The 25,975-nt window shown below is 38.9% G+C and overlaps 1 protein-coding gene across 2 annotated transcripts in view; it reads right to left on the minus strand.

Annotated features, from left to right (window-relative positions):
* Positions 1-25,975, minus strand: part of dock11 (dedicator of cytokinesis 11) — a 67,080-nt gene that overhangs the window by 2,346 nt on the left and 38,759 nt on the right. Inside the window, exons 24-53 of one of the 2 annotated variants that reach the window (XM_075451588.1) lie at positions 23,961-24,082; positions 23,790-23,859; positions 23,547-23,672; positions 23,188-23,259; positions 22,603-22,749; positions 22,294-22,377; positions 21,883-21,994; positions 21,491-21,529; positions 19,560-19,741; positions 18,862-18,975; positions 18,381-18,456; positions 17,408-17,496; positions 16,519-16,639; positions 16,273-16,339; positions 16,012-16,059; positions 15,517-15,662; positions 14,719-14,834; positions 14,355-14,492; positions 13,239-13,421; positions 12,743-12,856; positions 12,347-12,562; positions 11,350-11,407; positions 10,160-10,266; positions 9,740-9,862; positions 8,507-8,620; positions 7,487-7,633; positions 6,747-6,957; positions 4,396-4,586; positions 3,862-3,962; positions 3,193-3,331 (exon numbers count right to left, since the gene is read on the minus strand). In XM_075451588.1, the coding sequence (XP_075307703.1) occupies positions 3,193-3,331; positions 3,862-3,962; positions 4,396-4,586; positions 6,747-6,957; positions 7,487-7,633; positions 8,507-8,620; positions 9,740-9,862; positions 10,160-10,266; positions 11,350-11,407; positions 12,347-12,562; positions 12,743-12,856; positions 13,239-13,421; positions 14,355-14,492; positions 14,719-14,834; positions 15,517-15,662; positions 16,012-16,059; positions 16,273-16,339; positions 16,519-16,639; positions 17,408-17,496; positions 18,381-18,456; positions 18,862-18,975; positions 19,560-19,741; positions 21,491-21,529; positions 21,883-21,994; positions 22,294-22,377; positions 22,603-22,749; positions 23,188-23,259; positions 23,547-23,672; positions 23,790-23,859; positions 23,961-24,082 (3,573 nt within the window). The remainder of the gene's footprint in view (positions 1-3,192; positions 3,332-3,861; positions 3,963-4,395; positions 4,587-6,746; positions 6,958-7,486; positions 7,634-8,506; positions 8,621-9,739; positions 9,863-10,159; positions 10,267-11,349; positions 11,408-12,346; positions 12,563-12,742; positions 12,857-13,238; positions 13,422-14,354; positions 14,493-14,718; positions 14,835-15,516; positions 15,663-16,011; positions 16,060-16,272; positions 16,340-16,518; positions 16,640-17,407; positions 17,497-18,380; positions 18,457-18,861; positions 18,976-19,559; positions 19,742-21,490; positions 21,530-21,882; positions 21,995-22,293; positions 22,378-22,602; positions 22,750-23,187; positions 23,260-23,546; positions 23,673-23,789; positions 23,860-23,960; positions 24,083-25,975) is intronic. The other variant, XM_075451589.1, reaches the window with a different exon arrangement.

The following is a 25,975-nucleotide window of genomic DNA, read 5'->3' on the forward strand; positions in this document are numbered from 1 at the left end:
GTGGACATCCCTGATGTAAACTGACAGAACAGGGTCATAGTTTCTGCAAAGTCAATCGCTACAGACCTCCAAACTTCATGTGGCCTAAAGATTAGCTCAAGCTGAAGCTGTTATATCTGCAAAGGGTTGGCTGACGTCATATTAAACCCTATGGATTAAGAGTGGGATGTTACTTAAGTTCATATGCGTGTAAAGGCAGGTGAGCGAATACTTTTGGCCATATAGTGTAGAATTCAGCTGTTTTTTCCTCTGCTGTCTTTCTCAATAAATGGTTGTCAGTGTTGATGAACAATTGAGAGGTGACTATCTCAGAGAGTAAAGTCCACATTAGTGGTCATAATTATGTCAAATTATATATAATAATATAATATAATCAAATTATAAATATTTATAATTTCTTTTGAGCTACTTGACTAATTTGAATTCCCCCCATTGGGAGATGAATAAAGTATTTTTCTATTCTATTCATAGTGAGAAAAACACCAGGCAATGAAATCAATCTTTTTCCCAATTAAGTTATTACACAAATCCCAAGTGTAACTGGAATTGTTACCTCCTCAGGGCTTTTCACTTAGCGCCTTGTAATTCCATGAAGTTGTGACAGAAACCTCTACCCTGCTGGTTTGAAGTTTTGTGGAAGTTTCATAAATAGCAATGTTTATAAGAAAAAAAGACACAGGACAAAGCCCTCTCTTACATTACAAAGAACTCGAATACATTTGACAGAGATCTAGAGTATTATCTGTTTTTATATTTCATACAAGTCGAGTGAATAATATATGATTTAACTGCAGTAAATATTCTGAAGATTTAAATGCATTATCTCCCCCCAATCCAAACTAACATTTTGTTCCTTCATTATAAATTCACATTACTCCAACTTTCTTGAGGAGACAGGTTCTGCTACAACAATTGTGTGACTTTGGGAACAAGAGGTGACTGATGGCGGAAACCTGGTTGACATGTTTAAAGGTAGCCTAGTTTGGTTTGGAAATGGAGAGTAGTGACAGATCTCTTATCAAGATGCAGATTTTTTTCAGATGTGGATATGCAAAATGTTCAAACCTTAACCTAGACAACAGTGAGTACAGGTGTGTTAAAAGCGTCTCTAATTTGCATTCTTTTCAAAATCATCAGAAGCCCCAGTGTTGGCTACGATCAATGGTTTTTATGTCTCAGTGTTATCTAAATAAGGAAGTCCACATGTCTGCTAAAACAACATTTGGCTTCTGAATGCTTCATCAAGAGCTTTCCACATTTATTGCACTTCAATAAAAAGTTGTAGTCGCCTGCATCCCTTTCTTCTAATTCTGATTTGATAATAAACACGATTATCAACTTACCAAATATGACTCCTCTGATTGCGTTTTTTTTCTTTAAATGCATACTGTATGAACATGTTAAGATTACTTTAGCATTTAACCATGAAGTGTCTGAGTGGAACTGAACAAGAGGGCACAACTTGACGTATATATATGAAGGGGACAAAACTGATGCATCGAGCTTTAAACACACTTAATGACCTCATTACCTTTTTTCCTTAAAGCTAAAGGCCAGCACATTGGAGAGAAAAAGTCAGACTGGTTAGTTAGGTAACATCAGGAAAATGGAAGTAAGAAGTAAAGTTAAATGTCAGCTTCAACATCAACACAATGAAACACAACCTGCCACGACTAATAAAGCCTGTGTGGTTGCTGGGTTGCAATACAGCAACAGTTATTTGCACTAGTGAGAAATGGACAAAAGGTGATACAATCTGAAAAGTTAAAATGATGTGTATTTTTCCCTGATGAGAAAAAAATATTTTAACGTGGTCTTACAACACATAAAAGTAAGTTCCCCAGTTTCTTCTCACAGTACAGATACTGTAAGCATTCAGTCAGCAGTATTAGCTAATTTCTACTTTCATCACATCCTGGTGAACATTAAACAAGCGTTTTAAGAATAGCGGCTGATGAGCCATCTGCTTTGAAGGAGGGAGTCATTCCTCCGGGAAATGGTCAAGAGGAAATTCAGTTTTGAATGATTCCTGGACGTTAAATTAACGCAGTTTCCTGTTGCAAGTCATTATCAGTTGCTTCAAGTTTGATCATGATCAGTGGTACACATTAAGGCACAGCTGCATTATGCAGGCTGCTGGGTGTTGGTGAAAGAGTCAAAAAGCGGGACGCATGGCCGGAGTTTTTTTTTAAAAAGGGCCAATTTACGAGACCTCACATGAAAGGGTATCGTCAGAGAGGACTTTCCCTCGAGTTTATTGCTTCTTGCTTTTATAGTAACAACCAATACATATAGTATAACAGTGAGTTTAGTAGTGACGACCAAAGAAAAAAATTACACAGACACCAGAAGTTTAAGCAGAGATCATTATTCTTAAGCCTTTTGGTTTGGCTCAGTTTACATTGTGTGTACATATTCTGATTCCACACATGGCCTTCTGCAGGTGAAACTTTTCCATAGAGCATATCTCACCATGGTCCAGTACAGGCAGTTTGTGGTGCTGATTGTGACTACAGTAACTTTGCATATCAGCTTAAAGAGTGATTGCGTCTGTGTAGATTTAATTTGTCCACGTTTTAAACTCTGTTCTGCTTCCAGCTGCAGAACAAGTGAAAGTATCGCTAATTCGTATCTACTGCATACAGCATATTAAAATAACACTTAAAAAAATGCTCTGATAGCAGACAGTTGGAAGAAAATTTGTTTCACAAGTGAAGTATGAAACTTTACAAAAAGAAAAAAAAAGGAAGAAAAAATTTAAGATGAGCATACATAGTACAAGTTTTGGCAATTGATACATAGTATCTGTACTATTTTCAATTCAATATAGGGCCTAAGTTATCTGCGAATCCTTGCATTCTGTTTTATTTTGATTATTTATAACATCTCCAGTAGTTTGGAAACAGGTTTGTACTACTTTTTTTTAATGGATGAGACACGGAGAAAAACAAACAAACAAGACTTAAAGTTCTTTTAAAACAAAAGCATCCACTGAGCAAGAATCGTGAGAAGAAAAGGTGAAACCATAACAGATAATTCCCTTTTACATGTGTGGTCTGGATGTGTATCCAACAGGCTGTCAACACAGTGCAAACTTTGAAATGAAGGAGTGTGAAAACAAAAGGGTGTGACCCTAGCAGAGTAAAATGTATTTTGTCATTAGTTGGACTGGGCACACAAAAGTCACATTACCTGTTCATGGATGATGTCTGACAGCTCCTTCACCATTTCTTTAAAGTTGGATTTGAGGCCTTCATGATACTCAAACTGGTCCTCTTTGATCAAACGTTCATTTATGTCCAGAGCCACGCTGCATGCCTCCACAAAACGCCTGCAGTTATTAATAAAAAAACAAAAAACAAAACAAACTTCAACAAATAATTTTTTTTTTATTTTTTTTTTTTTAATACTTTATTGCAAGTTTCACAAGGTCATCGAAACATTTCTTTTGATTGCAGTTCCATCTTGCAAACATTTTTTATTTTTTTGTCTATAAAGAATGGTAACAAGTGAAGTAAACTGATAAGTGCCGGGGAAAAATAAAAGGAGACATAAAATCCAACGGCTTACATATATTGTTCATACCGCAAGGACAATAAGGGGGAGGGGAAAGAGAAAAATAAATAAATAAATAAATAACTAAAAGGAGAGAGAAAGGAAAAAAAAGAGAGGGAAGAGCCCAATATTTTAGTAGATAGGTAGATCATAAATGTGTGTGTGTGTGCGCGTTTATGTGCGTGTATGCGTGGGGGTATGGGTGGGTAGAAAATAGAAAATTGTAAGAGCAAAAACAGAGAAGACCTCAAATCAACCAACAAAACTATTTGTTCTTTATGTAATGTATGAAGTTGACAAACATACCTGAAAATATCCTTAAGCTCTTTTACTTTCTTATTTCCAGACTGGTTAGATTTACTATCATCCAGGAATGCTCTTGCATATGCCATGGGACCAGCATTCACCTGCAGTCACAAGCCTGAAGCTGTTAAGCATTCTTACGCCATGACCAACACAGATAACAATCAGCACATACTGCAAGTTCCCTCAAAGATCTAACAGTGTCCTGACACAATTGTTACACAGCAGCAGTGGTTAATGTGTCTCCTTTAAACAAATGTAATGCCCACATTAAACACTGTCAACGAAACATATACTCCTTGGGGCAGCCGTGGCTCAGCTGGACTGAACCCTACATTGCCTCCAACATGTTGAGCAGTGTGTGACTGTATATGGCGTACCTTACATTTACAAGTAAGTTCAAGTTACAAGCCTCTTCATTTTAGTCATGTAAAAGCAGATTTCATGTAACTTGGTAGAAAGTCAGTCAAAGAACACATTCGTATGTATCCACATTACATTCTTTGACTTGGCTGTTTGAGTGACTGAAACCTTTACCTGCACAGAGACACAGCCCTGCAGTTTGAGCTGCAGCTGAATCATGTCTACTTCCTGGTTGGAGCAGAGTTTAGTCAGCTCTGCTGTTCGAGCCTTCATCTCATCTATAGCCACATCCACTGGCTTAAGCTCCACCTGCTTCTCTCCCACCACTTCCACACGCTTCTTCACATATGGGAAAGTGTTGGCAGCTGGAGATGAGAGGGCGGGAGAATTGGTTTGGTCATGTCATACAAACAAATGTGGTCATGTAAGAAATAAAGTACACACTCTTCAGTTCAAAGGTTTCAGGTATCAGGAAATAATTTAAATGACATAACCGCTGCTCATAACCAGGCCTTAAAATCAGGTAAATATAACCTCAGATGAACAACAACATGACCTATTACATTGTGCTATTACTCATTAAACAAAGACTAAAGATAAAAGATCAAATGTGTGTGAGTAGTGTAAAGTAGTGCGTGAAAAACTAAGTCCACTCTTACTGCTTCCATAGGAATTAAGAGGGCAAGTAGCAGCCAGGTGTTACAAATCAAATACACTTGATTAATGTATCATCATCCAATATAAGTACCTTTAGGTTTTGTCAGTTTGCTGCTCTTGAGTATTCAAGTGTATGTTAAGGGAGGAAAGACATCAGCAATGTTCTGAAAGAAGCAATTGTTGCTGCCCATCAATCTGGGAAGGATTATAAGGCCATATCCAAACCATTTGGAGTCCATCACTCCACAGTGAGAAAGATTATTCACAAATGGGAAATGTTCAAGACAGCGGCCAGTCTTCTCAGGAGTGAATGTCCCAGCAAGTTTATCCCAAGATCAGACCGAGTAATATTAAGAGAAGCTTCAGAAAAAAACAAGTGCTACATCTCAGACTTTACAGGCCTCACTTAGGCATTTTAAATGTTAAAGTTCATGACAGTTCTCTTTAAAAATTAAACTTGGTAGCACGGCTTAGTTTTGCCAATTAAATCTGGATCAACCACATGAAATCTGGGACAATGTCCTTTGGACAGACAAGACCAAAGTGGATGTTTGGTCATGATACACCACATGACCAAACACGGTGGTGGAGGGCTGATGATTTGGGCTTGTTTTGCAGCCACAGGACCTGGACATCTTGCAGTCATTCAGTCAACCATGAACTCCTCTGTATTCCAAAGTATGTTTGACAGATAAAGCTCGGCTGAAATTGATTCACACAAGAAGACAATGATTCCAAACAATAGCAGCAAATCTACAACAGAACGACTGAAAAAGAAAAGAATCAAGTTGATGCAACCGGGACCTTTAGAGAGCTGTGTAAAAACAACAAAAAGCTGTAGTAGAGTGAACCAAAATTCTACCACAATGATGTGAGAGGCCGCAACATAATAACTTCAAGTTAATGCTGTTAAGGATTGTTCTACAACTGCTGAATCTTGGGTTGTATAAAGTTTTTTCACACGTCTCTGGATTTCAGTTTAGCTTTTGTTAAATGAACAATTACACAACATTACACGTCAGGTGTTGTTGTGTCTGAGATTGAATTAATCTAATTGACCTGGTCAGGACCAGATGATATTTTTAAATGTCCTTATACATAAAAACTTAGATTTTGACAAAGGTGTACTTTTTATTATATGACTGTAACAAACAAGCAAAAACAACGAATTAAGGTTCTTCTTGAAGGGTTATTTTCAGGTGTTATCTAAATTGTTTTTTACATGTAAGCTCTCAAATGTGATAACAGAAGCAAGTGGTGCTGCATCTCCTTTATTGAGCAACAACGCAAAAAACATTTGCTGTTCTTTACTCTGCACAACGAGTGTGCAAACAACCAGAACTACATATATACAGTAAAATCAACAATAAATAATACACTCCTTGAGGGTGCTTGTCACTGACATGTGATCACCCTGATACACTTGGATGGAGATGTCCCTACAGACAGCAGCTGAATGCTACATTACCCAACTGTTAAAGTTAATGTTTAACACCCGTTGCCATTTAATATGTCCCCACACACTGTCGCAGTCCAAAGTGGGTGCAGCTAATTTACAACAACCAACAAAACAAAGAGCGGGTGTTTTGTTTTTGAACTTAAAAGGATCTGATGAACATTTCAGCTTCTGCTTTCATGTCACTTTAAAATAAGGCGCCATGATAACAAAGACAAATGCATCTTTTATGTGCTGTGTCACAAACTTCAGGGGGAACTGATGTTAACCAACGGGCATCCAAAAGAAAAACACACAACACTCTTTTATTTTTCACACTGCACAACAGCTTCAGGCTATCTGAGGTAGCAACAGGCTTTAGTGTGAAGAGCAGCTGTCAAACACCCGCTGTCTGTGTGTGTGTTTCACATACTTATGAGGACTGTCCTCCTCTTGCACTGCTCCTCCACCCCGCCATGTTTTTTCCCTGACAGCGTGTACGGTGTCTCAAACACAAAGCGGCTGATGTTGTGACACTTCTCAAAATCCGTCTTCTTCTCCGGCGCCTCCTTCTCTTCAAAGTACGGCTTGACAAATGTCACCTGGATGTAGGCGGATTTGGAGTCAAGCTCTTTAGGGTTCACCTGGGAGAGAGCAGTTCACATGAATAAAATACAGATGTGAAACATGCCAAACATCACAAGGAGGATGTTTGCAATTGAAGCTTAGCTCAGACAAGCCTTGACTTGATCAAAGTAAATTGCTGAGGAATAATAAACAATACCATCCAAAGGCAACTCAAACTTTTGGAGCATTCTCATGAGATAAAAATTCTCAGATTTAAACTTTTGGCTAATCCATCAAATGCAGCCTCTCAACCCCCAGCTGATTCTTCTTTACACCACAAAAGCTTCGTAGTCCAACACAATGAAAGCAGTCAGAGAAGTAGCTTCTTAATCTATTGACTGAGACTTCATCATGACTCCATGGGGTGGAAAATGAACAATGCCCTTATTATTTTGCACGGATGATTTTTTCTAAATAAACAGAAAAGTGCGAGTTTAATGCCAAATAAATTATTTTCATTTGTGACTGCAGCTCAGCTAAAGTCAGAAACTACATATTAAGACTTTTGATATGCCTTTCACTCCTTCCTTCATTTGTTTACTGAACCTTGTTTGAGTCCTGAATGATCTTGACGTTCTCTGGGCTGAACTTTTCGCCGTAGAGTGTCAGCAGCCGCTGGGAGATTTCAGACAGACCAGTGAGTTTAGGCTCTTTGTAAATGTACTCTTTCCCATCCTCTTCCTCGAAGAAGACCTGTTCAAAAGATGCGTGTTCGGTCAAGATTAAATGTGCTGCAGGAAATCTTAAAAAACAAAAAGTCTAAAAGCTCGCAGTAAAGATATTTACTTGGTCTTATAAGCAAATGGCTTATTTCAAACATAGTGGCAGAGAAGAAAACGCAGCTCTCCATTTGCCTTTCAGAGAAAGCTGGAGAACATTCCTAAACCATTTCAACCTCGGCTAACGGCAAGTACTTTGCTATACAAAAACAAACGTAAACATTTATAGTTAGCTTACATGCAGGTAAATACACACACGCATGCATGCTTACACACACACACACACACACACACACACACACACCATCTATACACCATCTTCACATACATAATGTGAATGCTCAGCATTAGAAACCCTCCCTCCTCTCATTTAATCGTTTATTTGCTTATTCAGGGAAAAGTTCAATCAACTGACATAAATGTTACAGCTGACTTGGCCAACCTGACCTTAACCTATGATGAATGGATGGTGACCGCTTGATAAAGATTGAGCCGTGTGTGTGTGAGATATTTCATAACAGCAATAGCTTTTATTACCTGTTATTTCTTCATTTTTGGACATTTAAAAAGATTATATATTGGAACTGTAGTACAGTACAACAGTTTTCCCTCAAAGAATTTTATTTCCAGATTTTTCCAGATCCTCAAAAGTTTTCATTGTCTTTCTTTTTCTTCCTCTTTAGCAAGTATTGTACTGCTTGAGAGAGCAATGATCCTCACCACACCTACTGAATCTCCATATTGACGCAGCCAGTCTGGGTCAATATGAAATACTCTCCCTGTACAAGCTGGTTTTTGCACTTGAACCTTGAATATAGGATCTCTTGGAGCTGCTTGTTAATCTCACCTGTCCATAAAAAGCCACTCTGAAGTATGTTCCAAGCAGCCTGCGCCCTGATTGTACTACCTCCATGATCTTGTTGTAGGCTCTGTGCAGAGTGTCGTACAGCCGGCTTAGTTTCTGAGAAAAACAAAAACAGATGCCATCAGTGCACGTTTGCTTTGGGTTTGTTTGTTTATTGTTGCAAGGGTGCAGGACACAAAAAGCCAGTCATATAATGTGCCGGTAAAGTCGTTTACTAAAGTGCAAACTGATGAGGCCTGCCAAACATGAATTGCTCAGGCAAGTCTTCCATAATGCCTTTTCAGAACCAGCCTGCATTTCAACCGTTTAAAGAACCAAACTTGTGTCACATTCTTGATGTTTGGGAACCAGATGCATTAATATTACCAACTGCACAACTTGTTTTTTATCAAAATTGCAGTTTATGAGGTGGCCCTGCCTCTAGATACTGGTGCGAATGGCTCTCTTTATGAGAGCAGAATTTTCATGTAGCTGTGCTGGTTCCAAATTTTTTTTAATCTATTTATTTAGGGTGAATTTGAGAACCTGGTTCTAGACGAGACAGCGGCAATGGCATCAATGTTGGTGGAGACGAGACGCACAAAAAATATATATATATCTGAAGGTGCTCTCCGAGGTGGTTCATTTGAATTTTTACAGTGAACCACTGCTTACCGGAAGCATCCAACAACCATTGCCATTTATTAGAAGCACGTATTTGATTATAATGTATGATAATTTAGGGGAATTTATCAATAGGCCATGACATAAATGTCACACAGAAGCATAAAAGGAATTTCCAAGGACAGTAGATTGTGGTATTCACTTATATTTTCTGATAACATTCTGTGTGCGTATGTGGCCAAAACCCAGTCTCTATCTGACATCACTGTCTTAGATTTCCACAAAAATCTTCTGTTGTTGACCTTACCAGAGAACGCTGACCCTAAACAATATATCATTTCATATGTGGTGTGAGCAGTTGCAAGACACTGCTCCCTCCCACATAAATTGAATCATGGTAAGTTGCTTCTTCTCTGGGAGTTCACAACGCTTTGGCTCATATTTGTAGAATACACCGTCCCACCCCTTATGACTAAGAACATGTTGAGCAGGTTTAGACAACGATAGTGACATTCCATCCATCGGACTTGCTGGCTGCTGAAATGAAGACATGCGAAAAATATCCCATGCTGACAGGAGTGGAACTTCACATAAATGACGATGCAGCAGTACCTCATACTCGTGACGCTTCTCATAAACGGGGATAATGAGTTTGGCGATGTGTGTGATGAGCTCATAGCGTTCAGCTTTCCACAAAGCCTCAACACAGACCTCAAGGTGTTCAACCAGGACTTCCTAAGTATGGGTAGAAAGGGAACAGCAGTCATTTTAAATATTTATAGTGCTGTCACACCAAAATCAAAGTTGAAGGGCCAAAACAATACCATTTTTGACACCTTACTTTGAGAAAGAAGAACAAAGTTATCTCACATTAAAGACAAGCAGCTGTACAAAATAATATACTTATTCACAAACAAGCCACTTGTTTTGTTTGGAGGTCAAACAAGTTTCTGCTTTCAAAACCAGCTTGCCAAATTGTTTTCTGTCACTTCAAAGAATCTAATGCAAGACAAGAAAAGCATTAAGCCCCACCTCAGTGTAATAGACATCCTGCATTCCAGTGTCTTCCTTCATGGCAGCTTCCTCTTCGATATTAAAGGTGATCTTTTTAAAAGCTGTAAGGCCACTGGGGAACAACTCTGGCAAATGATAAGCATAGACAGTATTAGACACTTTTTTCGCAAAAATGCTATATTTCATTTACAAAACTTGCAATGTTTGTGGCTTCTGAAGAAGTTACAACAAAAATAACCCCCAAAAAAACAGACAAAGCAAAAAAAAATCAAAATATGTGTGCAGTGCTGGGAGTAACGGCGTTTAAGTATAACGGCGTTACTAACAACACTCGATTTTTCGGGTCAGAAACAGGTGACCACCATCACCATTTTATATTCAATATTTATGTTTTTATTTCTATGCATCATATGGCAGGCTGCAATCTATTGAGTTCAAATAAATACAGAATGTTCTAAATGACTGTATATAGTGTTTTTATTCTTCAATCAGTTAATATAAACATATTTGATGTTAAAGATGTTTTAGAACGTAACAGCGTTATAGAACATAAAAAATAACGCCACAGTTACTTTGCTGAGTAACTAATTACTTTTACAATGTGGTAACTGAGTTACTAACTCAATTACTTTTTGGGAGCAGTAACTATTAACTGTAACTAATTAATTTTTAAAAGTAACTTGACCAACACTGTATGTGTGAAGTGCTACTCAGTGCTAATGAAGGCTCATCTGACTTCAAAAAAACTTATCTTGTAATGAGACAAAATGCATTCTGGCTGTGCCTGTCTGACAGCAAACATCACAATGAAAACAGAAATAGAGACAGACATGTGCTACTGTCTGATAAAATTGCATTGATAAGTGTTGTCTCTAACCAACACTTACAAATGATCTTTGCTAGCATTCCCCAAACACAGCCGCTGCCTCACATTTGCCTGGAAAATTATGTGACAGCAGGTTTTGCATGAGATAAAAATGTTTTTGCTCGATGTCAGCTTTGAATGTTGTGTGCAGCAGCAGAGGGGGAATGAACTGTCTTTTATCAAGTGCATGTTCCTGAAGGACCGCAACCCTCTAAAAATATCCTGTATGAAAGTTAGCTGCCTTGTGTGGAATTCCTGCTGTACTGAATCATTAATGTGCCCACAGGGAACAGGGTTTAATGCACTGTGCGTGTGTTTGTTTATAACGTGAGGATGGTCTTACTTTTCCTGTGCAGGTATTCTGCAACCAGTGCAGCCACATGAACGTAGCACATGGCAGCCTGTGGAGACACCCGCAGATTTAGTGAACATTTCCACAAAATAAACTAAATTGACTAAGACAAAACAATAAAAGTAAAACCAAAACACTGAATAAAAGTGAAATGACATTAATTACAAAAAATGACATAAAACTAAAAAAATTAAATACAAATAAAATCAGAAGAAAAACGCGGAATTTGAACAAAAATTAAATTAAATATTGAATAAAAAAAAATAAAATGCAACAAATTAAATAATATATGTCAGAAAACAGAAACCAAACTAATGTTCTAGGCAAGTTTTATCAAGGTTTCATGTATTAAACCCTTATTTCCTCTTACTATTGATAATAATAACTATTAAATAAACAAACAAATGTATTTGAAGTGACACAAATCGTATCTATAGTAACCAGACCACTCATGTTCAGGCTGTGCTTTACTGTTGATTTTTGGACTTCCTGTTCTATTGTGTTTTAAACTATTTCCTGGTTGAGCGCCCTGATGGGAAAAAAATGATATAATCATGAGATATTCTAACTCAGCATCCCCATCCCGTATTTACTTGTGACTAAGGATGTAGCAGTGTTTATTTATTGGTGGCCTGGAATAAACAGAGACAATAGTGCTTCCTTAAAAACTTATTTTTATCAGTATTTTTACCATGAAACATCTACATCTGTTTTTTTGTAACTCTCATTCAACCCTTTTCAGGTGGACCCCGACCATTTAGTCAGATATCATGGAAGGAATTTGTTCTTGGTATTGCCATTGAGGATAAGGGTGCATCACACTTTCCTTGTCCTAGTTGGCACTCTTTTTGCAGTGTGATAGATAACTGTTGTGTAACAGGCATCACAAAATTGTATGCATAGATGGATTCAAACATAACAATAACTTCACTATAAAACAGATAGAACACAAAGTGAGACAAAATCTTCAAATTGTGTCAGTTGATACCTCAGAGAGATCTCCATTCTTGAGGTGTGCTCTGGCCATGCTGTCCAGCCAGGTCCGCCTGAGCTCAGGAGTGCTGGCGTAAGACCGGGCCAGGCTGTACTGGAGGTCCAGCAGCATCTCTGGGTCTTTTTCATGCTCTCTCATCTGGGCCGTGGCCATCAGCACTGTACGTATGCGCTTGGTCAGACCCTTCACTTCTGAGGGGAAGGCTGTAGACTATATGATGTGAAGATACAGACAAAATCTCTGTCTTAGCTTTGACAGCTCACTATTGGCTTTTATGGAAAGACTTCCTAATCAGATATGTATAGAATCTATGAGTTACTTGGTTTTTTGCTTTTGCTTTCTCAGTTCATCAGTGCTGGATTCAGGGCTGTAGTTGGTTTTATGCTTTACCTTCATGGCCTTGTCGCTGTTTGCAAAGTTGTTGATGATGGAGAGAGACTCCTGGAAGCGGGAACTGCCTGTCAGCGCCACGTCGGAGATCAGCTGGCTTACTGCAATGATGATCTAAGGGAGAAGAAAGAAAGACACAATATGGCTGAGAAGTTGAGGAGGAGAAATACAAACACACCAAAGTCTTTAAATGTTATTTGTGCTGTATTTTCAGAATCCAGTGAAAACTTATGGAAAGCTGGACACCGTTTCGTAAAGGTGCCAGAAACACAACAGGCGCCTGTTTAAACTGTTTACAGTTGTACTTCACAGTTTTCAACTTTCCTAGGAAAGTTGAAAAACTTAAGCACTCAAAGGAGTGTCACAAAAAGGTCAGTGGTGAACACCAGAGTGAATAGACCACCAAGTAATGCTGACAGTGTGGATATTGTTCACTGAGCAGAGACTAAATGACATCCAAAGGGACATGATTCCCCTGATTTACACTTCTGTTTACCTGCAGGTGCGTGCGTAGGAAGGTCTTCCTTTTGGTGTACTCATAGTTATTTCTCATCAACATGTAGAGCAGCGCAGACGCCTCAGCCCTCAGGGAGCCCAGTTTGGAGACGCAGCACTTGAGCACCTCGCAGCAGAGAGCTTCGCACAGCGTCACGCGGCCCTTAAAGAGCACCGACGGGAACTGATGGGACAGCGTGTTAGTGTATTAAAAGCAGGTTCTGGGTGTTGGCTGGGATTAGAAAATAAAGTGAGTGCTGTATGTAGGTGGGGAAGACAGCAGACAAACAGCAGTGGCCATTAGAAAATAGCAGGAGGAATGTGACCTCAAATGTGCAGAGTGATGTCTCGTTTCTGACTGTCGCCGGAAAGATGAAAGCGTGTAAGCACCCTGTTTTGCATGAGTGTTTGATGTCTCATTTGAAAAATTATTATTTCAGATCTATATTTCAACTCTATATTGTAAACAAAAGTCTCACAGTATGTGAAAACGTTTCTCACAGCAGACACCGACAAAACATAGAAGGACATGAACAGTTATATTAATAACTAGAAGAGCTCTGGAGAAACTTTGAAGTCAGGCGAAAGCAATAACTTTCTGTTGGCATACTTACTTTGATAAAAGGAGTTTAAACTTGGAGCGCAACCTGAAGAGCAACAAGTCTGATGGGATTTAACAGGATTTGACGGATTACTCCGTAATAAAAAATGTGTAAATTAGAAACACATAAGATAAGAAGAACTTAGACAAAATGTGAGTAACAGAACGAGACAGCAGTGATGCCAACAAACACAGGAAACAAGAATATTGATTATATGCATCCATTTTTCCAGGAAGCCTGCTCACTTCAGCAGAGCAGCGGCTTTTTTTTTTATTGTCTGGATGTTATTAATGATGGAGAGAGGGAGAATCTCTGTTAATGGCAGCACAAGTAGCAGGAAACATCACTTCTGTTTTTTTCTAGTGGTGGAAAATATTCTAGGCTGTGTCCCACAACAACAACAGCAAGTCAGCATTCATAACAAAAACACAGCATCTTACGTTAATCCCTTTTGATTTCACAGATGATGCATTCAGCAGTGATACCTCACGCCATGTGCGAACTTGGACACGCACCTTGTTGATGAAAGCCCGGAGCGCAGCGAAGACATGCCTGATAGCAGCTTCTGATTGGCCGACTTTGAGGAAAGTCAGGTAAACGTCAAACACCTTCTTCATGAGGGGGTTGTGACCTTCGCTGTCCAGCAGCTGGGTCTGACCGGCACACACACACACACACACACACACACACGTAACACTCACATGTTTTCCAAGCAGAACATTTCATTGTAACAAGATGAACCAAGCCCCCTGCCAGCTTTTCAATGTTATGGCTGATCAGTCATATAACTGAACCCATCCTCACACATTTTCAAGTGCATCTACACAGCTCTATTTTCCGGTGTGAAAGTGGTTGGTTTGTGTGTGTGTGTTTGCTGACCTTGAAACACTGAGAGAAAAGAGACAGGACATCCAGGACACTGAGGCACACCTCTGTTGAGATGTTGCCCTCCAGCAGAGCCTGATGGTGGATTTCTGCCTCTGATGGACCCATCCCTACAACACACACGAATAGAGAACACAAATAAAAAAAACACGTAGGTGAATGTTTACAGTTCACATTGCAATAGGGGGAATCTTTATACCAGCTTCAAACTGCAAGTTTTTAATGCACTTTGCTGAACTGATGCATGTTTTTAATTCACAACAACAACAACCTTTCTACTGCAGTTGTTTTTTTTTTTGTTTTTTTTTTATAACAGCATGTCTTAGATAATCCATGGTTGACTTGACTTGAAAAGTGTGTCTACACGCCCATTATGGATACGCTGAAATGAAAATGATGACATTCCACACATCAACAACTCACCTAATGGTCTCCTCACTAAATCTCTACAATTATACCCGTCAAGGTATACCTTTGTTTTCTGTGTACTGTGTTGTGACAGGCTGACACTTGTAAATAAACGTTACACTTGTTTCCTTGTGAGGAAAAAAAGGTATTTGGAAACTGCCTCCATGCCATAAACCTGTGATGTCATAATATTGTTCCAGTGTATTCACATTAGAAACAAACTGTATGACCCTATGTGTGTCTGCATTAACTGATTTACTGAACTTATTGCTTCATTATTCATTACTTGAATAATATTTACCTTCCACTTAACATATAAAAACGGTTGGGAAAATTAACCCTGAAGATAAAGTATTTTGCATGTTAACAGATGGGTGTGGTTACCTATATTGAGGGTAAGAGAAGTTTCCATGGTGCTGAACTGGTGTATCTTGGACTGCATGAGGCTGGCACGGTTACAGCGCATGGCTGGCATTGTCTGAGACTTCCTGTCTGACGAGAAGAGCTTTGACACGCACACCTCTTGGCTCCTAGATAAATATGATGTAAACAGTGAGAAAGAATATATCTATTTGTTTGACAGAGAAATAAAAAGTAAAGACCTAAACACTGAAAGGTTCTGACTATGCAGCTATCAGACATATGACATAAAGCATACAAGGAATGATCATAACCCAAGAAACATTATCATCAAACAAAAAACGAGGGAATAATTAACCAGACATCCCCTGAACTGATATCAAATTCACCAGGACATCTTGAATTCATGCTTCACGAAAACAAAACAAAATTGAATTTGATTTGGTTTCAAATGACAGATGCTGACAGACAAGGCAGGTATGACAAGTAAGCCACAGTGATGTTGTTTTTCAACATTACCTGCCAATGTTCCTCTTTCCAATGTAACGGAACTGACCGAGACAGATTCTGCAGGGAGAAATAAGATAACAGAATGCAAGTCACCTTCTACGTTTATCAAACTTTTCATCACATAACAGTTGGCGTGGGAAGACTTAATAGAAAGTTTGTCATGACAAAACAAGTACAAGGTTTTACAAAAGAAATCACAGGTCATAATGATGCAAGAAATGTTTGTTTTTTTGGGGGGTTTTTTTTGTTTTTTTTCCACACAGGACTCACTCGAGCAAGCTGAGAAAGTTCATGATGTCTTGTAGGCTGATTTTGTTCCAGTAGGCCATCAAAGTGTCTGCGGACACAAAAAGACAAAGTCCACTCTTGGATATTCATTTTTTACAAAGTCAACAAGTCAACAAGTAATGCTGACTGGCTGACAGTCATTTACAAGTTGAAGTCTTTCTTTGTGTCGGAGCCAAGCCTTATTCAGTTTAGACTCAGTACAGTGTACATCTATGGAGCATCACTGACCCTCTGACAAGGTCTTGACAATGTGCAGGAAGGAGAAGAGGAGGCCCTTAATCTCATACTGTCCAAGTTTGCCGACAGGAGGTCTGGGGCTGCTGCTCATGGTGGAGCCGCGCCGCTGCAGCTGGAAAAGAGTAACACACACACTTACTTGGTAATATATTGAAGATGGGACTTGATGTGTGATCAACAATGAGCCTTTAGATCTTTTAAGATCACTTTCTTTCAAAGTATTTTCTCTTGGAATTTAGATTTGTATTTAACAAGGGCACTGTACTTTAATTAAAGCTTCCTAATATGTGATGAGAAACTAGTGGGGATATTGATATTTTGTTTTATTTTCTTAGTCCTGAGCCCATTTATTCCTACTGAAGAGGCACAAATTTTAAAACTAATCACAAATACAGTGGAAAAATAAATCTACATTGTACACTTTGCTTTAAGTTGTAATGTTTTACATATCAGGTCACACGCACAGAGATAAAAATCTAGTCCTAAAATAGGTTAAATAATACCTCATATGAACACAGGACACATCGCAGTGTCATTACTACTGCTCATTCACTCCGGTAAGGACGTCCATCGTACTCAAAAGTTGTCGTCCACATTAGGACGACAACTTTTCCCATCCGAGGAATTTTATTATGCAGAACTGGTATATGTATTAGTGAACCACCACTGCTGACTTCCCGAAGTTACTTTGCTGTCAAATGTGAGTTTGGCTTTCATTTTCTTTGCTCCAGATGCCAAAGTTGTCTTGCTTTTCCCGATCTTGTCTGTTTATGAAATTTTATAAAAGTGGAATATTCTTTGATGCCTTTTTATACCCCGTCCCTCCACCGTGTATCATATTAGTTGTGACGAGAGGTATTTACCAATGAAAAGTTCTCACCTCAATACTATCTGGTGTTCCTGGATCCATAAACAGAGAACCTCTGGAGTCTTCTCTCCTCACAACATGGCCATTCTGGGCTGGAAGACCTGAAGCCAGTGAAGAACACAACTGTCACGTAAACTGAAAGAATATTTGCATGATGTGTAAAAGATCTCTTTATTTAGCTGACAATACCTGTTGATAACAGCAGCTGGCTGATAAATAGATTTTAGTACACCATTGATCAAAGTGCAGCTCCTGTATTTTTTTACAATATGGTCAGTTTACAGCTCACAGGGTACACAATTGAACTTGTGAACACACAGCATTCTCTGACTCTGAGAACAAATAACATCATTCTTTATCACCAGGAATGGAGCTGCATTTTGATGTTTTGTAAACATCTGACATTATAGAAATACAAGGCTGAATGGCTGTTGTACTCTCTTAAACATTTAACTGTGAACTTTTCACAAGCCAAGCATTAATAGGAACAACCCAATAGGCATTTTGCTTGATGAACGTCCACCACTGGTATGTCAGGAGCTGATAGTGATAAAAACAAATAGATACGATACCAATGTTGAATGTGTTTTGAACGTTTTTTTTTTCTTATTTCTTTTATTGCCGTTATTAATGTGATATCCTTGCCCTTCTTTAGGAGCTACTTTCATCTTAACATCATTATCATCATGTTACAAGTGAATGATGCACAAACCAAGAAGTCTTTAACATAATTGAGGCGCCCTGGCCTGGGAAAGTGGTATATCTGTGGGATATAGAAGAAATAAACAATAATGTACTGCATGTCTGGTACACAGCTGCTGCTTTCAGACAGAGTGCTGCTAATGGATTAAGTTGTGTGTTACATACATATCGCTGTCTAACTGTGGTGCTGAGGGATTTGTGTGATGAGAACAGTGAACCATCTATAAACAGGAAGAGGCCAGATGGCCTATGTTTTGTGCAATATCTGCGGTTCTGAACTGACCGTGGTCTTTGTCAATTGCGGCGCTGATTCTTCGGCTGTCGATGGAGGTGGTTGATATCAGGTCGTCTCTGGAGCCCTGGCCAACAGCAAGGATGAAAAGGGGAAACTATGTTACTCTCAAGATGGAAACTGAATAATATTAAGTGCTTACTTCATGTTACAGTATGTTCAACTGGACTTATCAATGTATGGACCTTACAGTGACAGTATGGACTGAACAGCCAGTTTCTTTTTCTGTCTTCTGATGCATATATAACTCATGCTACTCTGTTTGCGAATACATATGATCCTTTGTACACGTAAAGTATCAAGGTTCTTTTTAATCTGAGAAAGCACGCATTTGGACTTGAAAAGACTTTTCTGAATTGCAATAAAACTAAACTAAAAAAAACTGTAATTAAAGTTACTATTAGTTAACATTAACAGAGCACTCTGAAAACCTGCTTTGAAAATCCAGTGATTCATACGATGGGGTACTCACATTGAAGCCAAGTCCAGGGCTGGAGGTCTGAGGCAGAGCAGATAGGTGCTTCAGGTTCTGGTAGAGAAGTTCATAAAGTGGCAAGTACAGCAAACAGATCCTAGCCTGCTGGTTCTGAGAAATTCAGCATGACCACATTAGAACTTAAGTAATATTATCAAAAGCTATGTATTAATACTGATGAGTAACATGACATGAGGCTACAGAGGCAGAAGAAACGACTTCATGTGCTGTGGGAGAAGACTTGATTTCATACTGAATCCAAACAGTTCTCATCATAAGCTGCTATCAGTGGTGCCTCTTGCCAAACACATGTTCATTTGCACAACAGAAGTGGGTTATCTTGTTATTGGGTGTTAAAGAGTTGGCAACCCGTGCCATGTCAATCATTAACTCTCTGCATGTATGCACTTGGGTCCTGTTTGAAATGGCATACATTAAACAAAGCTAAATTGAAGGTTTAAGAAAATTTCTTAGAAATATTATTTTTCTAAGGACCATGTCATATATTCTGCCTTTTTATATAATTTGTCTTGGTTATTAACATTATTTCTGCTGCTCTTATTTCACAAACTTAGTCGCCCACAACAGTGAGTATGTGTTCTCCCTTCTTGTAACAACTTCCTCTCATCCATTTCTCTTGCCTCTCCTCATGCTGCCATCATCATTCACAAGTTGCAGCCCTCGCCCTCCTTCACCTTGTATGCTGTGTAGCGGTCATCCATGGCATGTTTAATCAGGAGGTTCTTGAGGATGCTCACGGCCAGCTGCCGGACTTCAGGCGCTTGCTGCAAGGCCTCAGCCACCTCTCTCAGGAGGAGACCCACCAGGAAGTGGTTACGGCAGTATTCCTCTGTCAGGTTGAACTCTAGACTCTGCTCTGTAGTTGAGCCAGACAGGAAGAATCAGTATATTAGTACATACTGAAAGTAGAAACACTCAGAGTCAAATGTGCTAATACAATTTGCTAATAATAACTTCCAGTAACCTGTAAAATATGATTTGCGTTGATGAAAAAACTCAGTAAACAAGTTTTTAAATCACTAATAAGTGAGTCCTGTACAGGTCATTTACGACGACACGCTTCTTAAGTAAAGATTTTCTCAAAAAGCACCTTTTTAAACAAAAATTGCTAAGAAAATAACATATATATTTAAATCAGGCAATATGTTATGTTTGAAATGTGACATAAATGGATAATTCTGCTTTAATGATCAACTTTGTTTGTCTGACTTTGTGTTATTAAGTTAACTTAATAACAGATTTATTCATTTCTTTCTCATTTTTTTTTTTATCCTGGCCCTTTTTTCACTATCATTTTTCTTTTTCTTTTCCATCTATTTTTTTAAGACTTTAAAACTTTTTAAGTCTTTATTTTATTTTCACAACGTATTTCAACTGAATGAATATAAAAAAATATATTTTTACTCATTACTTCACCTTTACATGTTCTCTCTCTTTAAATTTCTACAAGCGTTCTCATTTATGACATTTAAGACTTTTTCACTTTCTGTATAATTAAATGAACACACTATCTGTAGCGACAGTGAGCGTGCGTGGTTGTATGTCTCGTTTGTCTCTGTGTTGGCCATGTGATTGACTAGGGACCTGTCCAGGATGTACCCCGCCTCTTGCCCACAGGCAGCTGGGAAAGTCTCCAGTACCCCCATGACCCTAAATTTGATTAAGTGGGTATGGAAAATGGATGGACTTTTAATTTGTGTCAAACCTTCTATATTATTTCGTGCATAGGTAAATTTTTACTTTAGTTTTGTAGCATTTATTAATTTAGATTGATTGGATTTTGGTAGTTTCAGTCCTCCATAACTGAAAGTATCAAACATGCAACAACAGAAATAAAGTCAGCCTAAACAGATCAATAATATTTACTAAATACTTTTTACAATACTGTTGGATTGTTGCAATTTAATACAGATGCAAATCGTAACGAGTTCAGTCATTCAAAGTGCAAGACTGCAAACCGATATGCAACAGAATCACAGAATCAACAAAACCACAAAACGCACTCATGATAATGAGAGAAATTAAAATAATTCATTACACGCAGCTTGAATATCATTCAGACAATTCTAAAAATGTTCATTCTCGATATTTAGAAAAGAGCAATACAGTATAAGAATCAGAGAAATGGGTTCTGTTTCAACAGAAATTTCAGTTTCAAAATGAAGCTGTGTTAATATTGAAACGGGCAAAGCTTGGTAACTAAGAAACCATCAGCAATTATCTTCTCCTGTGTCAGAGGCGGAGAGAAACCAATGAGCAGAGATAGGACCCAGCAAGAGAAACAACCGCAGCTATAAGAGTGATGTTTTTCTCTGTTGTGTCAAGTCAATAAAGCATTAAGAAAAGAGGATCAGTTGATTCTCATAACAGCCAAGCTCCTTTCCTCTCCAACACACAGGCCCAGACCCCAGCAGGCACATGAAGCAGAAGCCTACAGGCACGAGCATTGTTGAGGGTGAGTGGGAGGGAATGACAGCCCTGTGAGGAAGGTGGCTGATGGCGGCTGAGCGGGTTAATGTCGGTCAGAACAAGAGCAGTCATGAGAAGAGTGTTTGCACACGGCAGCAAACGTGGTGTGTATTATGGAGCATTGAGCATCACCTACCTACAGGGCCAAAAAGCTCCGTCGCATATGGAATAAAATCTGACCACAAGCAAAACACAAACAAAAACAAAACAAAAAAACAGAGAGCGGGGAGTAAAAATAAAGAACTGTGGGGTAAACAGTAAACAATCCATGCAGCTTTTCACTTGTGATTGTGTAAAAACTTGTGTCAATAAGTGCTGGGTAAATGTGTGTAGGAGATCTGACTAATGGCAGTTAGGAGTGAAGTGTCACTCATGTATGCAGGGGCCGAACAATCAGGCTGCTTGAAAGAGGGCATCAATGTGCTGCAAGTCAAAACAAGATCAGGGCATGTAGCTGCATGAGAGCTAGTCAGTGGACATGTGTGTGGTAGGCAGGATTAGGACCCCTAATATGACCCTGGCTCTCACCTTGTACCCTTTGCAGCTTGGTGCGCCCAAAGGCCATGGGCAGGTTAAGAGGGATGAAGTGTTCGTGGTTACACAGTGTCATCAGGAACTCAAACTTAATTTCAGTCAGCACCTGGGACAAATACAATGAGCACACAGAATTTTTGTATGGCAGGCATGTATGTAAATTTCTGCCACCTTACAGAATAAATACAATTGTTTAAACAGAACCGGGACAGCTGTGTGTGTCTAGTGTTTTTTGAATTTGTTAGTCAAATATGCTGTTTCAAAAGACAAAGCAGGAGAAACAGATCACGTTAGCTGATTAAAGCAAAAACAAAAACAAGTTTACTGTTGTGGACTTGAACTCATTGACATGCTTTCCAAATGGGTGTGGAGGTGTGTGTTGCCCCTGCTCCGTCAGACTAGTACCTTTGGATCTTTGAGGCTGAAATGACACATGTAGTGGTTGACTAGGCCAAATGCAAAGCCCCTGTTCATGAAGGTCAGGCACCTCTGAGAAGAGAAAACATTTGGTCCTTGACAAATCATACACATTTCTGAGCCTGGATTTAACAATCAAAACAGACCCATTGGGTCTCAAAGCAGACTGAAAGTTACAAACAAGTTGGAAAAGTAGAGAGAATTACTAGCTGGGGTTCATAAAGAAAATTAAAAGAAAACGCTAAGAGCCTCTCATAAAATAAAATCAGTTTCATGGTTTGCATGTGGGGCTCAGACCTTGATGAAATTTGCCAGGCTGAAGTTGATGCATCGAGCCTCCTCAGGGATTTCCATGTGGCGGATGGTGATGTGTGGCATAATGGACAACACCAGAGACTGGAGTGCCTGGTGAAAGCTGTCAGGGAAACGCTGGGCCCGCGGCATCTAAAGAGAGACGGGCAGGTCTAACATGAGATGATACATAACTTTTAACATTAAAAAGCGGAAACTTCAAACAATAGAAACATTATGAAGACAGATTATTTTCCTTAAAAAGATAAGAGATAACCCTCCTCTAAATAGCAGCCATATCTGTGCTTACTGCGCAATGTGGGTTAAGACCCGGACAAAATCCAGACCCATGGCATCACAATGCAGCGTATATACAGATTAATGACCCACCGTAAGTCTTGTGTTCTTTTTCTTTAAGTTTGTGTGAGGTTTGTTTAAATGTGCTGACATGATTTGCAACTTCATACAGCACAGTGAAAACTTGTGACATCCATACCAGATAAGGACATCTGACCCTTAGGGAAGGAGGATGTGTTAATAATAAAAAGTTGCTGCATCTTAATTGTGCCAAAGAACCCAGTAAATACCAACCTTGATGCGGTTGTCCTCTTGCAGATACTGGGCCATGGATTTTGCCATGATTTCAAAGAAGAACCATGAGTACTGTGGAAAGGGATATCAAGATATCAACGGAGTTTGACTTTTCTGGAATTTTCATACTGTGTATGCTTTCCAAGGAAATTGTAAAGAGAAGTAACTAGCAGGAAAAATGATTATGATAGGCAAAAAGGTCAAAACATTCTTACAGAAGCAAGCAACCACGTTTAAATATTTCTCACCTTACAACTGCCGTATTAGTCATCATGGTTCAGACTGCCACTTGCTGTTAAGTGTTGGTATTACAACTGATGTATGGGCTTACAGAGGGACAAAAAGAGCACTGCACATACCTTGAGCAGCTTATTGCTGGTGTTGAAATCAGCAGTTTGCTTGAGGACGGCAGTCACTGCGATGGCCAGCACCTCGTGAGTGGTTGCAGAGTTTCTTGACACAGGAGTATTAGTCACAAAGACGTACTAAGAGAAGAAACAACACAAATTGATGTCCATGCCATGCTTTGAATGGAAACTAAAACAAATCTATTTGTTTTTTGCTCAAAGGTGGAACAATTTGGGCATTCATTTGTAAGTTACCTTAACAAAAGAGCGCAGGTAGGCTTCCAGTCCTTCCTCTTGACATCTGGAGACTATATGTATGATCACTCTGAAAGTACAGATGCACGGAAATTTAATGCCGTAAACTCTACTGATCAGTAGTTTAACACTAATAACTGAAGCTGCTTCATAAACAAGAGAACAACTGACCGCAGAGAGTTGACAGCAATTTCATGGGCTTCTTTGGTGGCTGCTGTGAGCACCTCAAACAGCTGCATCAGCACCGTTGGTAAGAAAGTGATGACGACATGAGTCTCCACAGCATGCAGGCACTGTAGGAGAAAAGGTGACAGGGAATAATAGATAGGAGTCAGAGGCAAGAGGTGGTTTTAATGTTGTGGCTGAGGGGTGGAAAAAGTTTTTGAGGTTTTAGAACAAAGCTTGTTATGTCCTCATTTGTAAAAAGTTAATGTGCTCCAAGAAAATTCACCTTGCAAAAAAAAAAAAAAAAACCTTCATCATTTAATAATCTACTAAAACAATAAAAGAAATATTTTTTAAAACTTTAATATATAGTTGGGGAAACTTTAAATGGATGTACACGACAACCCAAAAAGAAATGTTAGAATTACACGGAAAAAATTTTAAAAAAAGAAAGAAAACGCATAGACATTTCGAGTTTTATTTCTTTGCAGATGGTATGAACCCAAGCACATTCCATTTCAGCACATTCCAAACAAAGTTGGGACACATACTAAGGTGTGCAGCAGTACACAGTGCTTTGTGAAATTCTCCATATAATCTCTGTTGGGACGGTGCGCAGGCATGTCCGATACCTTTAACCTCTTGTTCCTCAGCCATGCCTTTGTAATATGTGCAGAAGGTGGTTTTGCATTGTGATGCATGGATGTACCTGCAAAAGATGCGGTCCAAAAGGGAGCACAGTTTGCTCCAAAGTCTTTTCTGCATTTATGCTGCCATCACAGAAGTTTAAATTAACTTTATCAATAGCACTGACACAACCCCATAGCATCACAGAGCCTGGCTTTGTGACTTGTTGAGGATAACATTCTGGGTGCTCCTTTTTGTCTTTGTTTTAGAGCACACCATTTGCAGTCTATTGCACTGATGGTTTTAGGAAGACCAGCAATAGAATTAAATCTTCTCTTGACTGTGACTTGTTCTTCAGCTATATTTGGAAACTTTATGTATTGTGTGGCCTGTTAACTTATTGCATTCACAACTCGCGGGAGAGCGCAGCTGATGGACGGCTGTGACATGCCCACCCTGTTTCCCAGCACCTGCTGAAATGTTTCAGTGGCCAAAAAGAGAACCTGCACAGGTGATGGAACAGAGTTGGACCGTTGTGTATGGCTCTGCAGTGCTGGCTCCAAACAATTGCAAATTTCCATGAGAACAGCTCTAGGTAACCTAAACCGTCCAAATAGGCACTCATCGATCTGCAGTATCTTGCAGCAACAGCAAATATGGCATTTTGTGAGCAGGCCTGGGATGAAGAAAGGCCACTTTGGCGTCTAAAAAGGATGGAACGTAATTGATTTTTTTTTTTTTAAGTAACTTTTTATGCTTTATAAATGTAATGGACAACAATCACCTGTTGGCATAAAGTTATTTTACTTTCTTTTCTCTTTTATTTTTGTTTAAAATCTGATTACTAGCCCTCAACTGACCATTTCTGAAATTTTCTGGAATGTGTTGAAGGCCTGAATAGCAGACATTTCTACATCCTAACAAATGAAATATAGACGAGCAGAAAAAACATGAAACATCTTGGGTTTATGCAGTCTGCGTAGAAATAAAATTTGAAATAAAACGTAAGAATTACTGCTTTGTTTAATGCATTTATTATATCATCCCAACTTTCTTTAGTTTGGGGTTGTCATCGTGATATGTTCTAACTGTAGAACAGGTCAAAACCCTAATATGCCATGTGCTCAGCCAAAGCTACAGTGATAAATTACTGCTTCGCTATGAACTGGAGCACAGCCTCAGATCCTCAGATCGAGTCCTCATTGCATTTTTATTGCTTTAATTCTGTCTTGACCTTTATTTGCGTAATTGTAGTCTTTTAACAGTTTTATGTTGTTTTTACAATGAAAAGAACTTTGAAACTTTGTCACAATTACAATGGTTGCATAAAAGATGAATTCCTGTGAAATACCTAAAAGGTCTACTAAAACTGCATGCTGAAGGGTAGATGAGTG

The sequence above is a fragment of the Odontesthes bonariensis genome, chromosome 19 (assembly GCF_027942865.1).
Source record: "Odontesthes bonariensis isolate fOdoBon6 chromosome 19, fOdoBon6.hap1, whole genome shotgun sequence".
In the NCBI taxonomy this organism is placed as follows: domain Eukaryota; kingdom Metazoa; phylum Chordata; class Actinopteri; order Atheriniformes; family Atherinopsidae; genus Odontesthes; species Odontesthes bonariensis.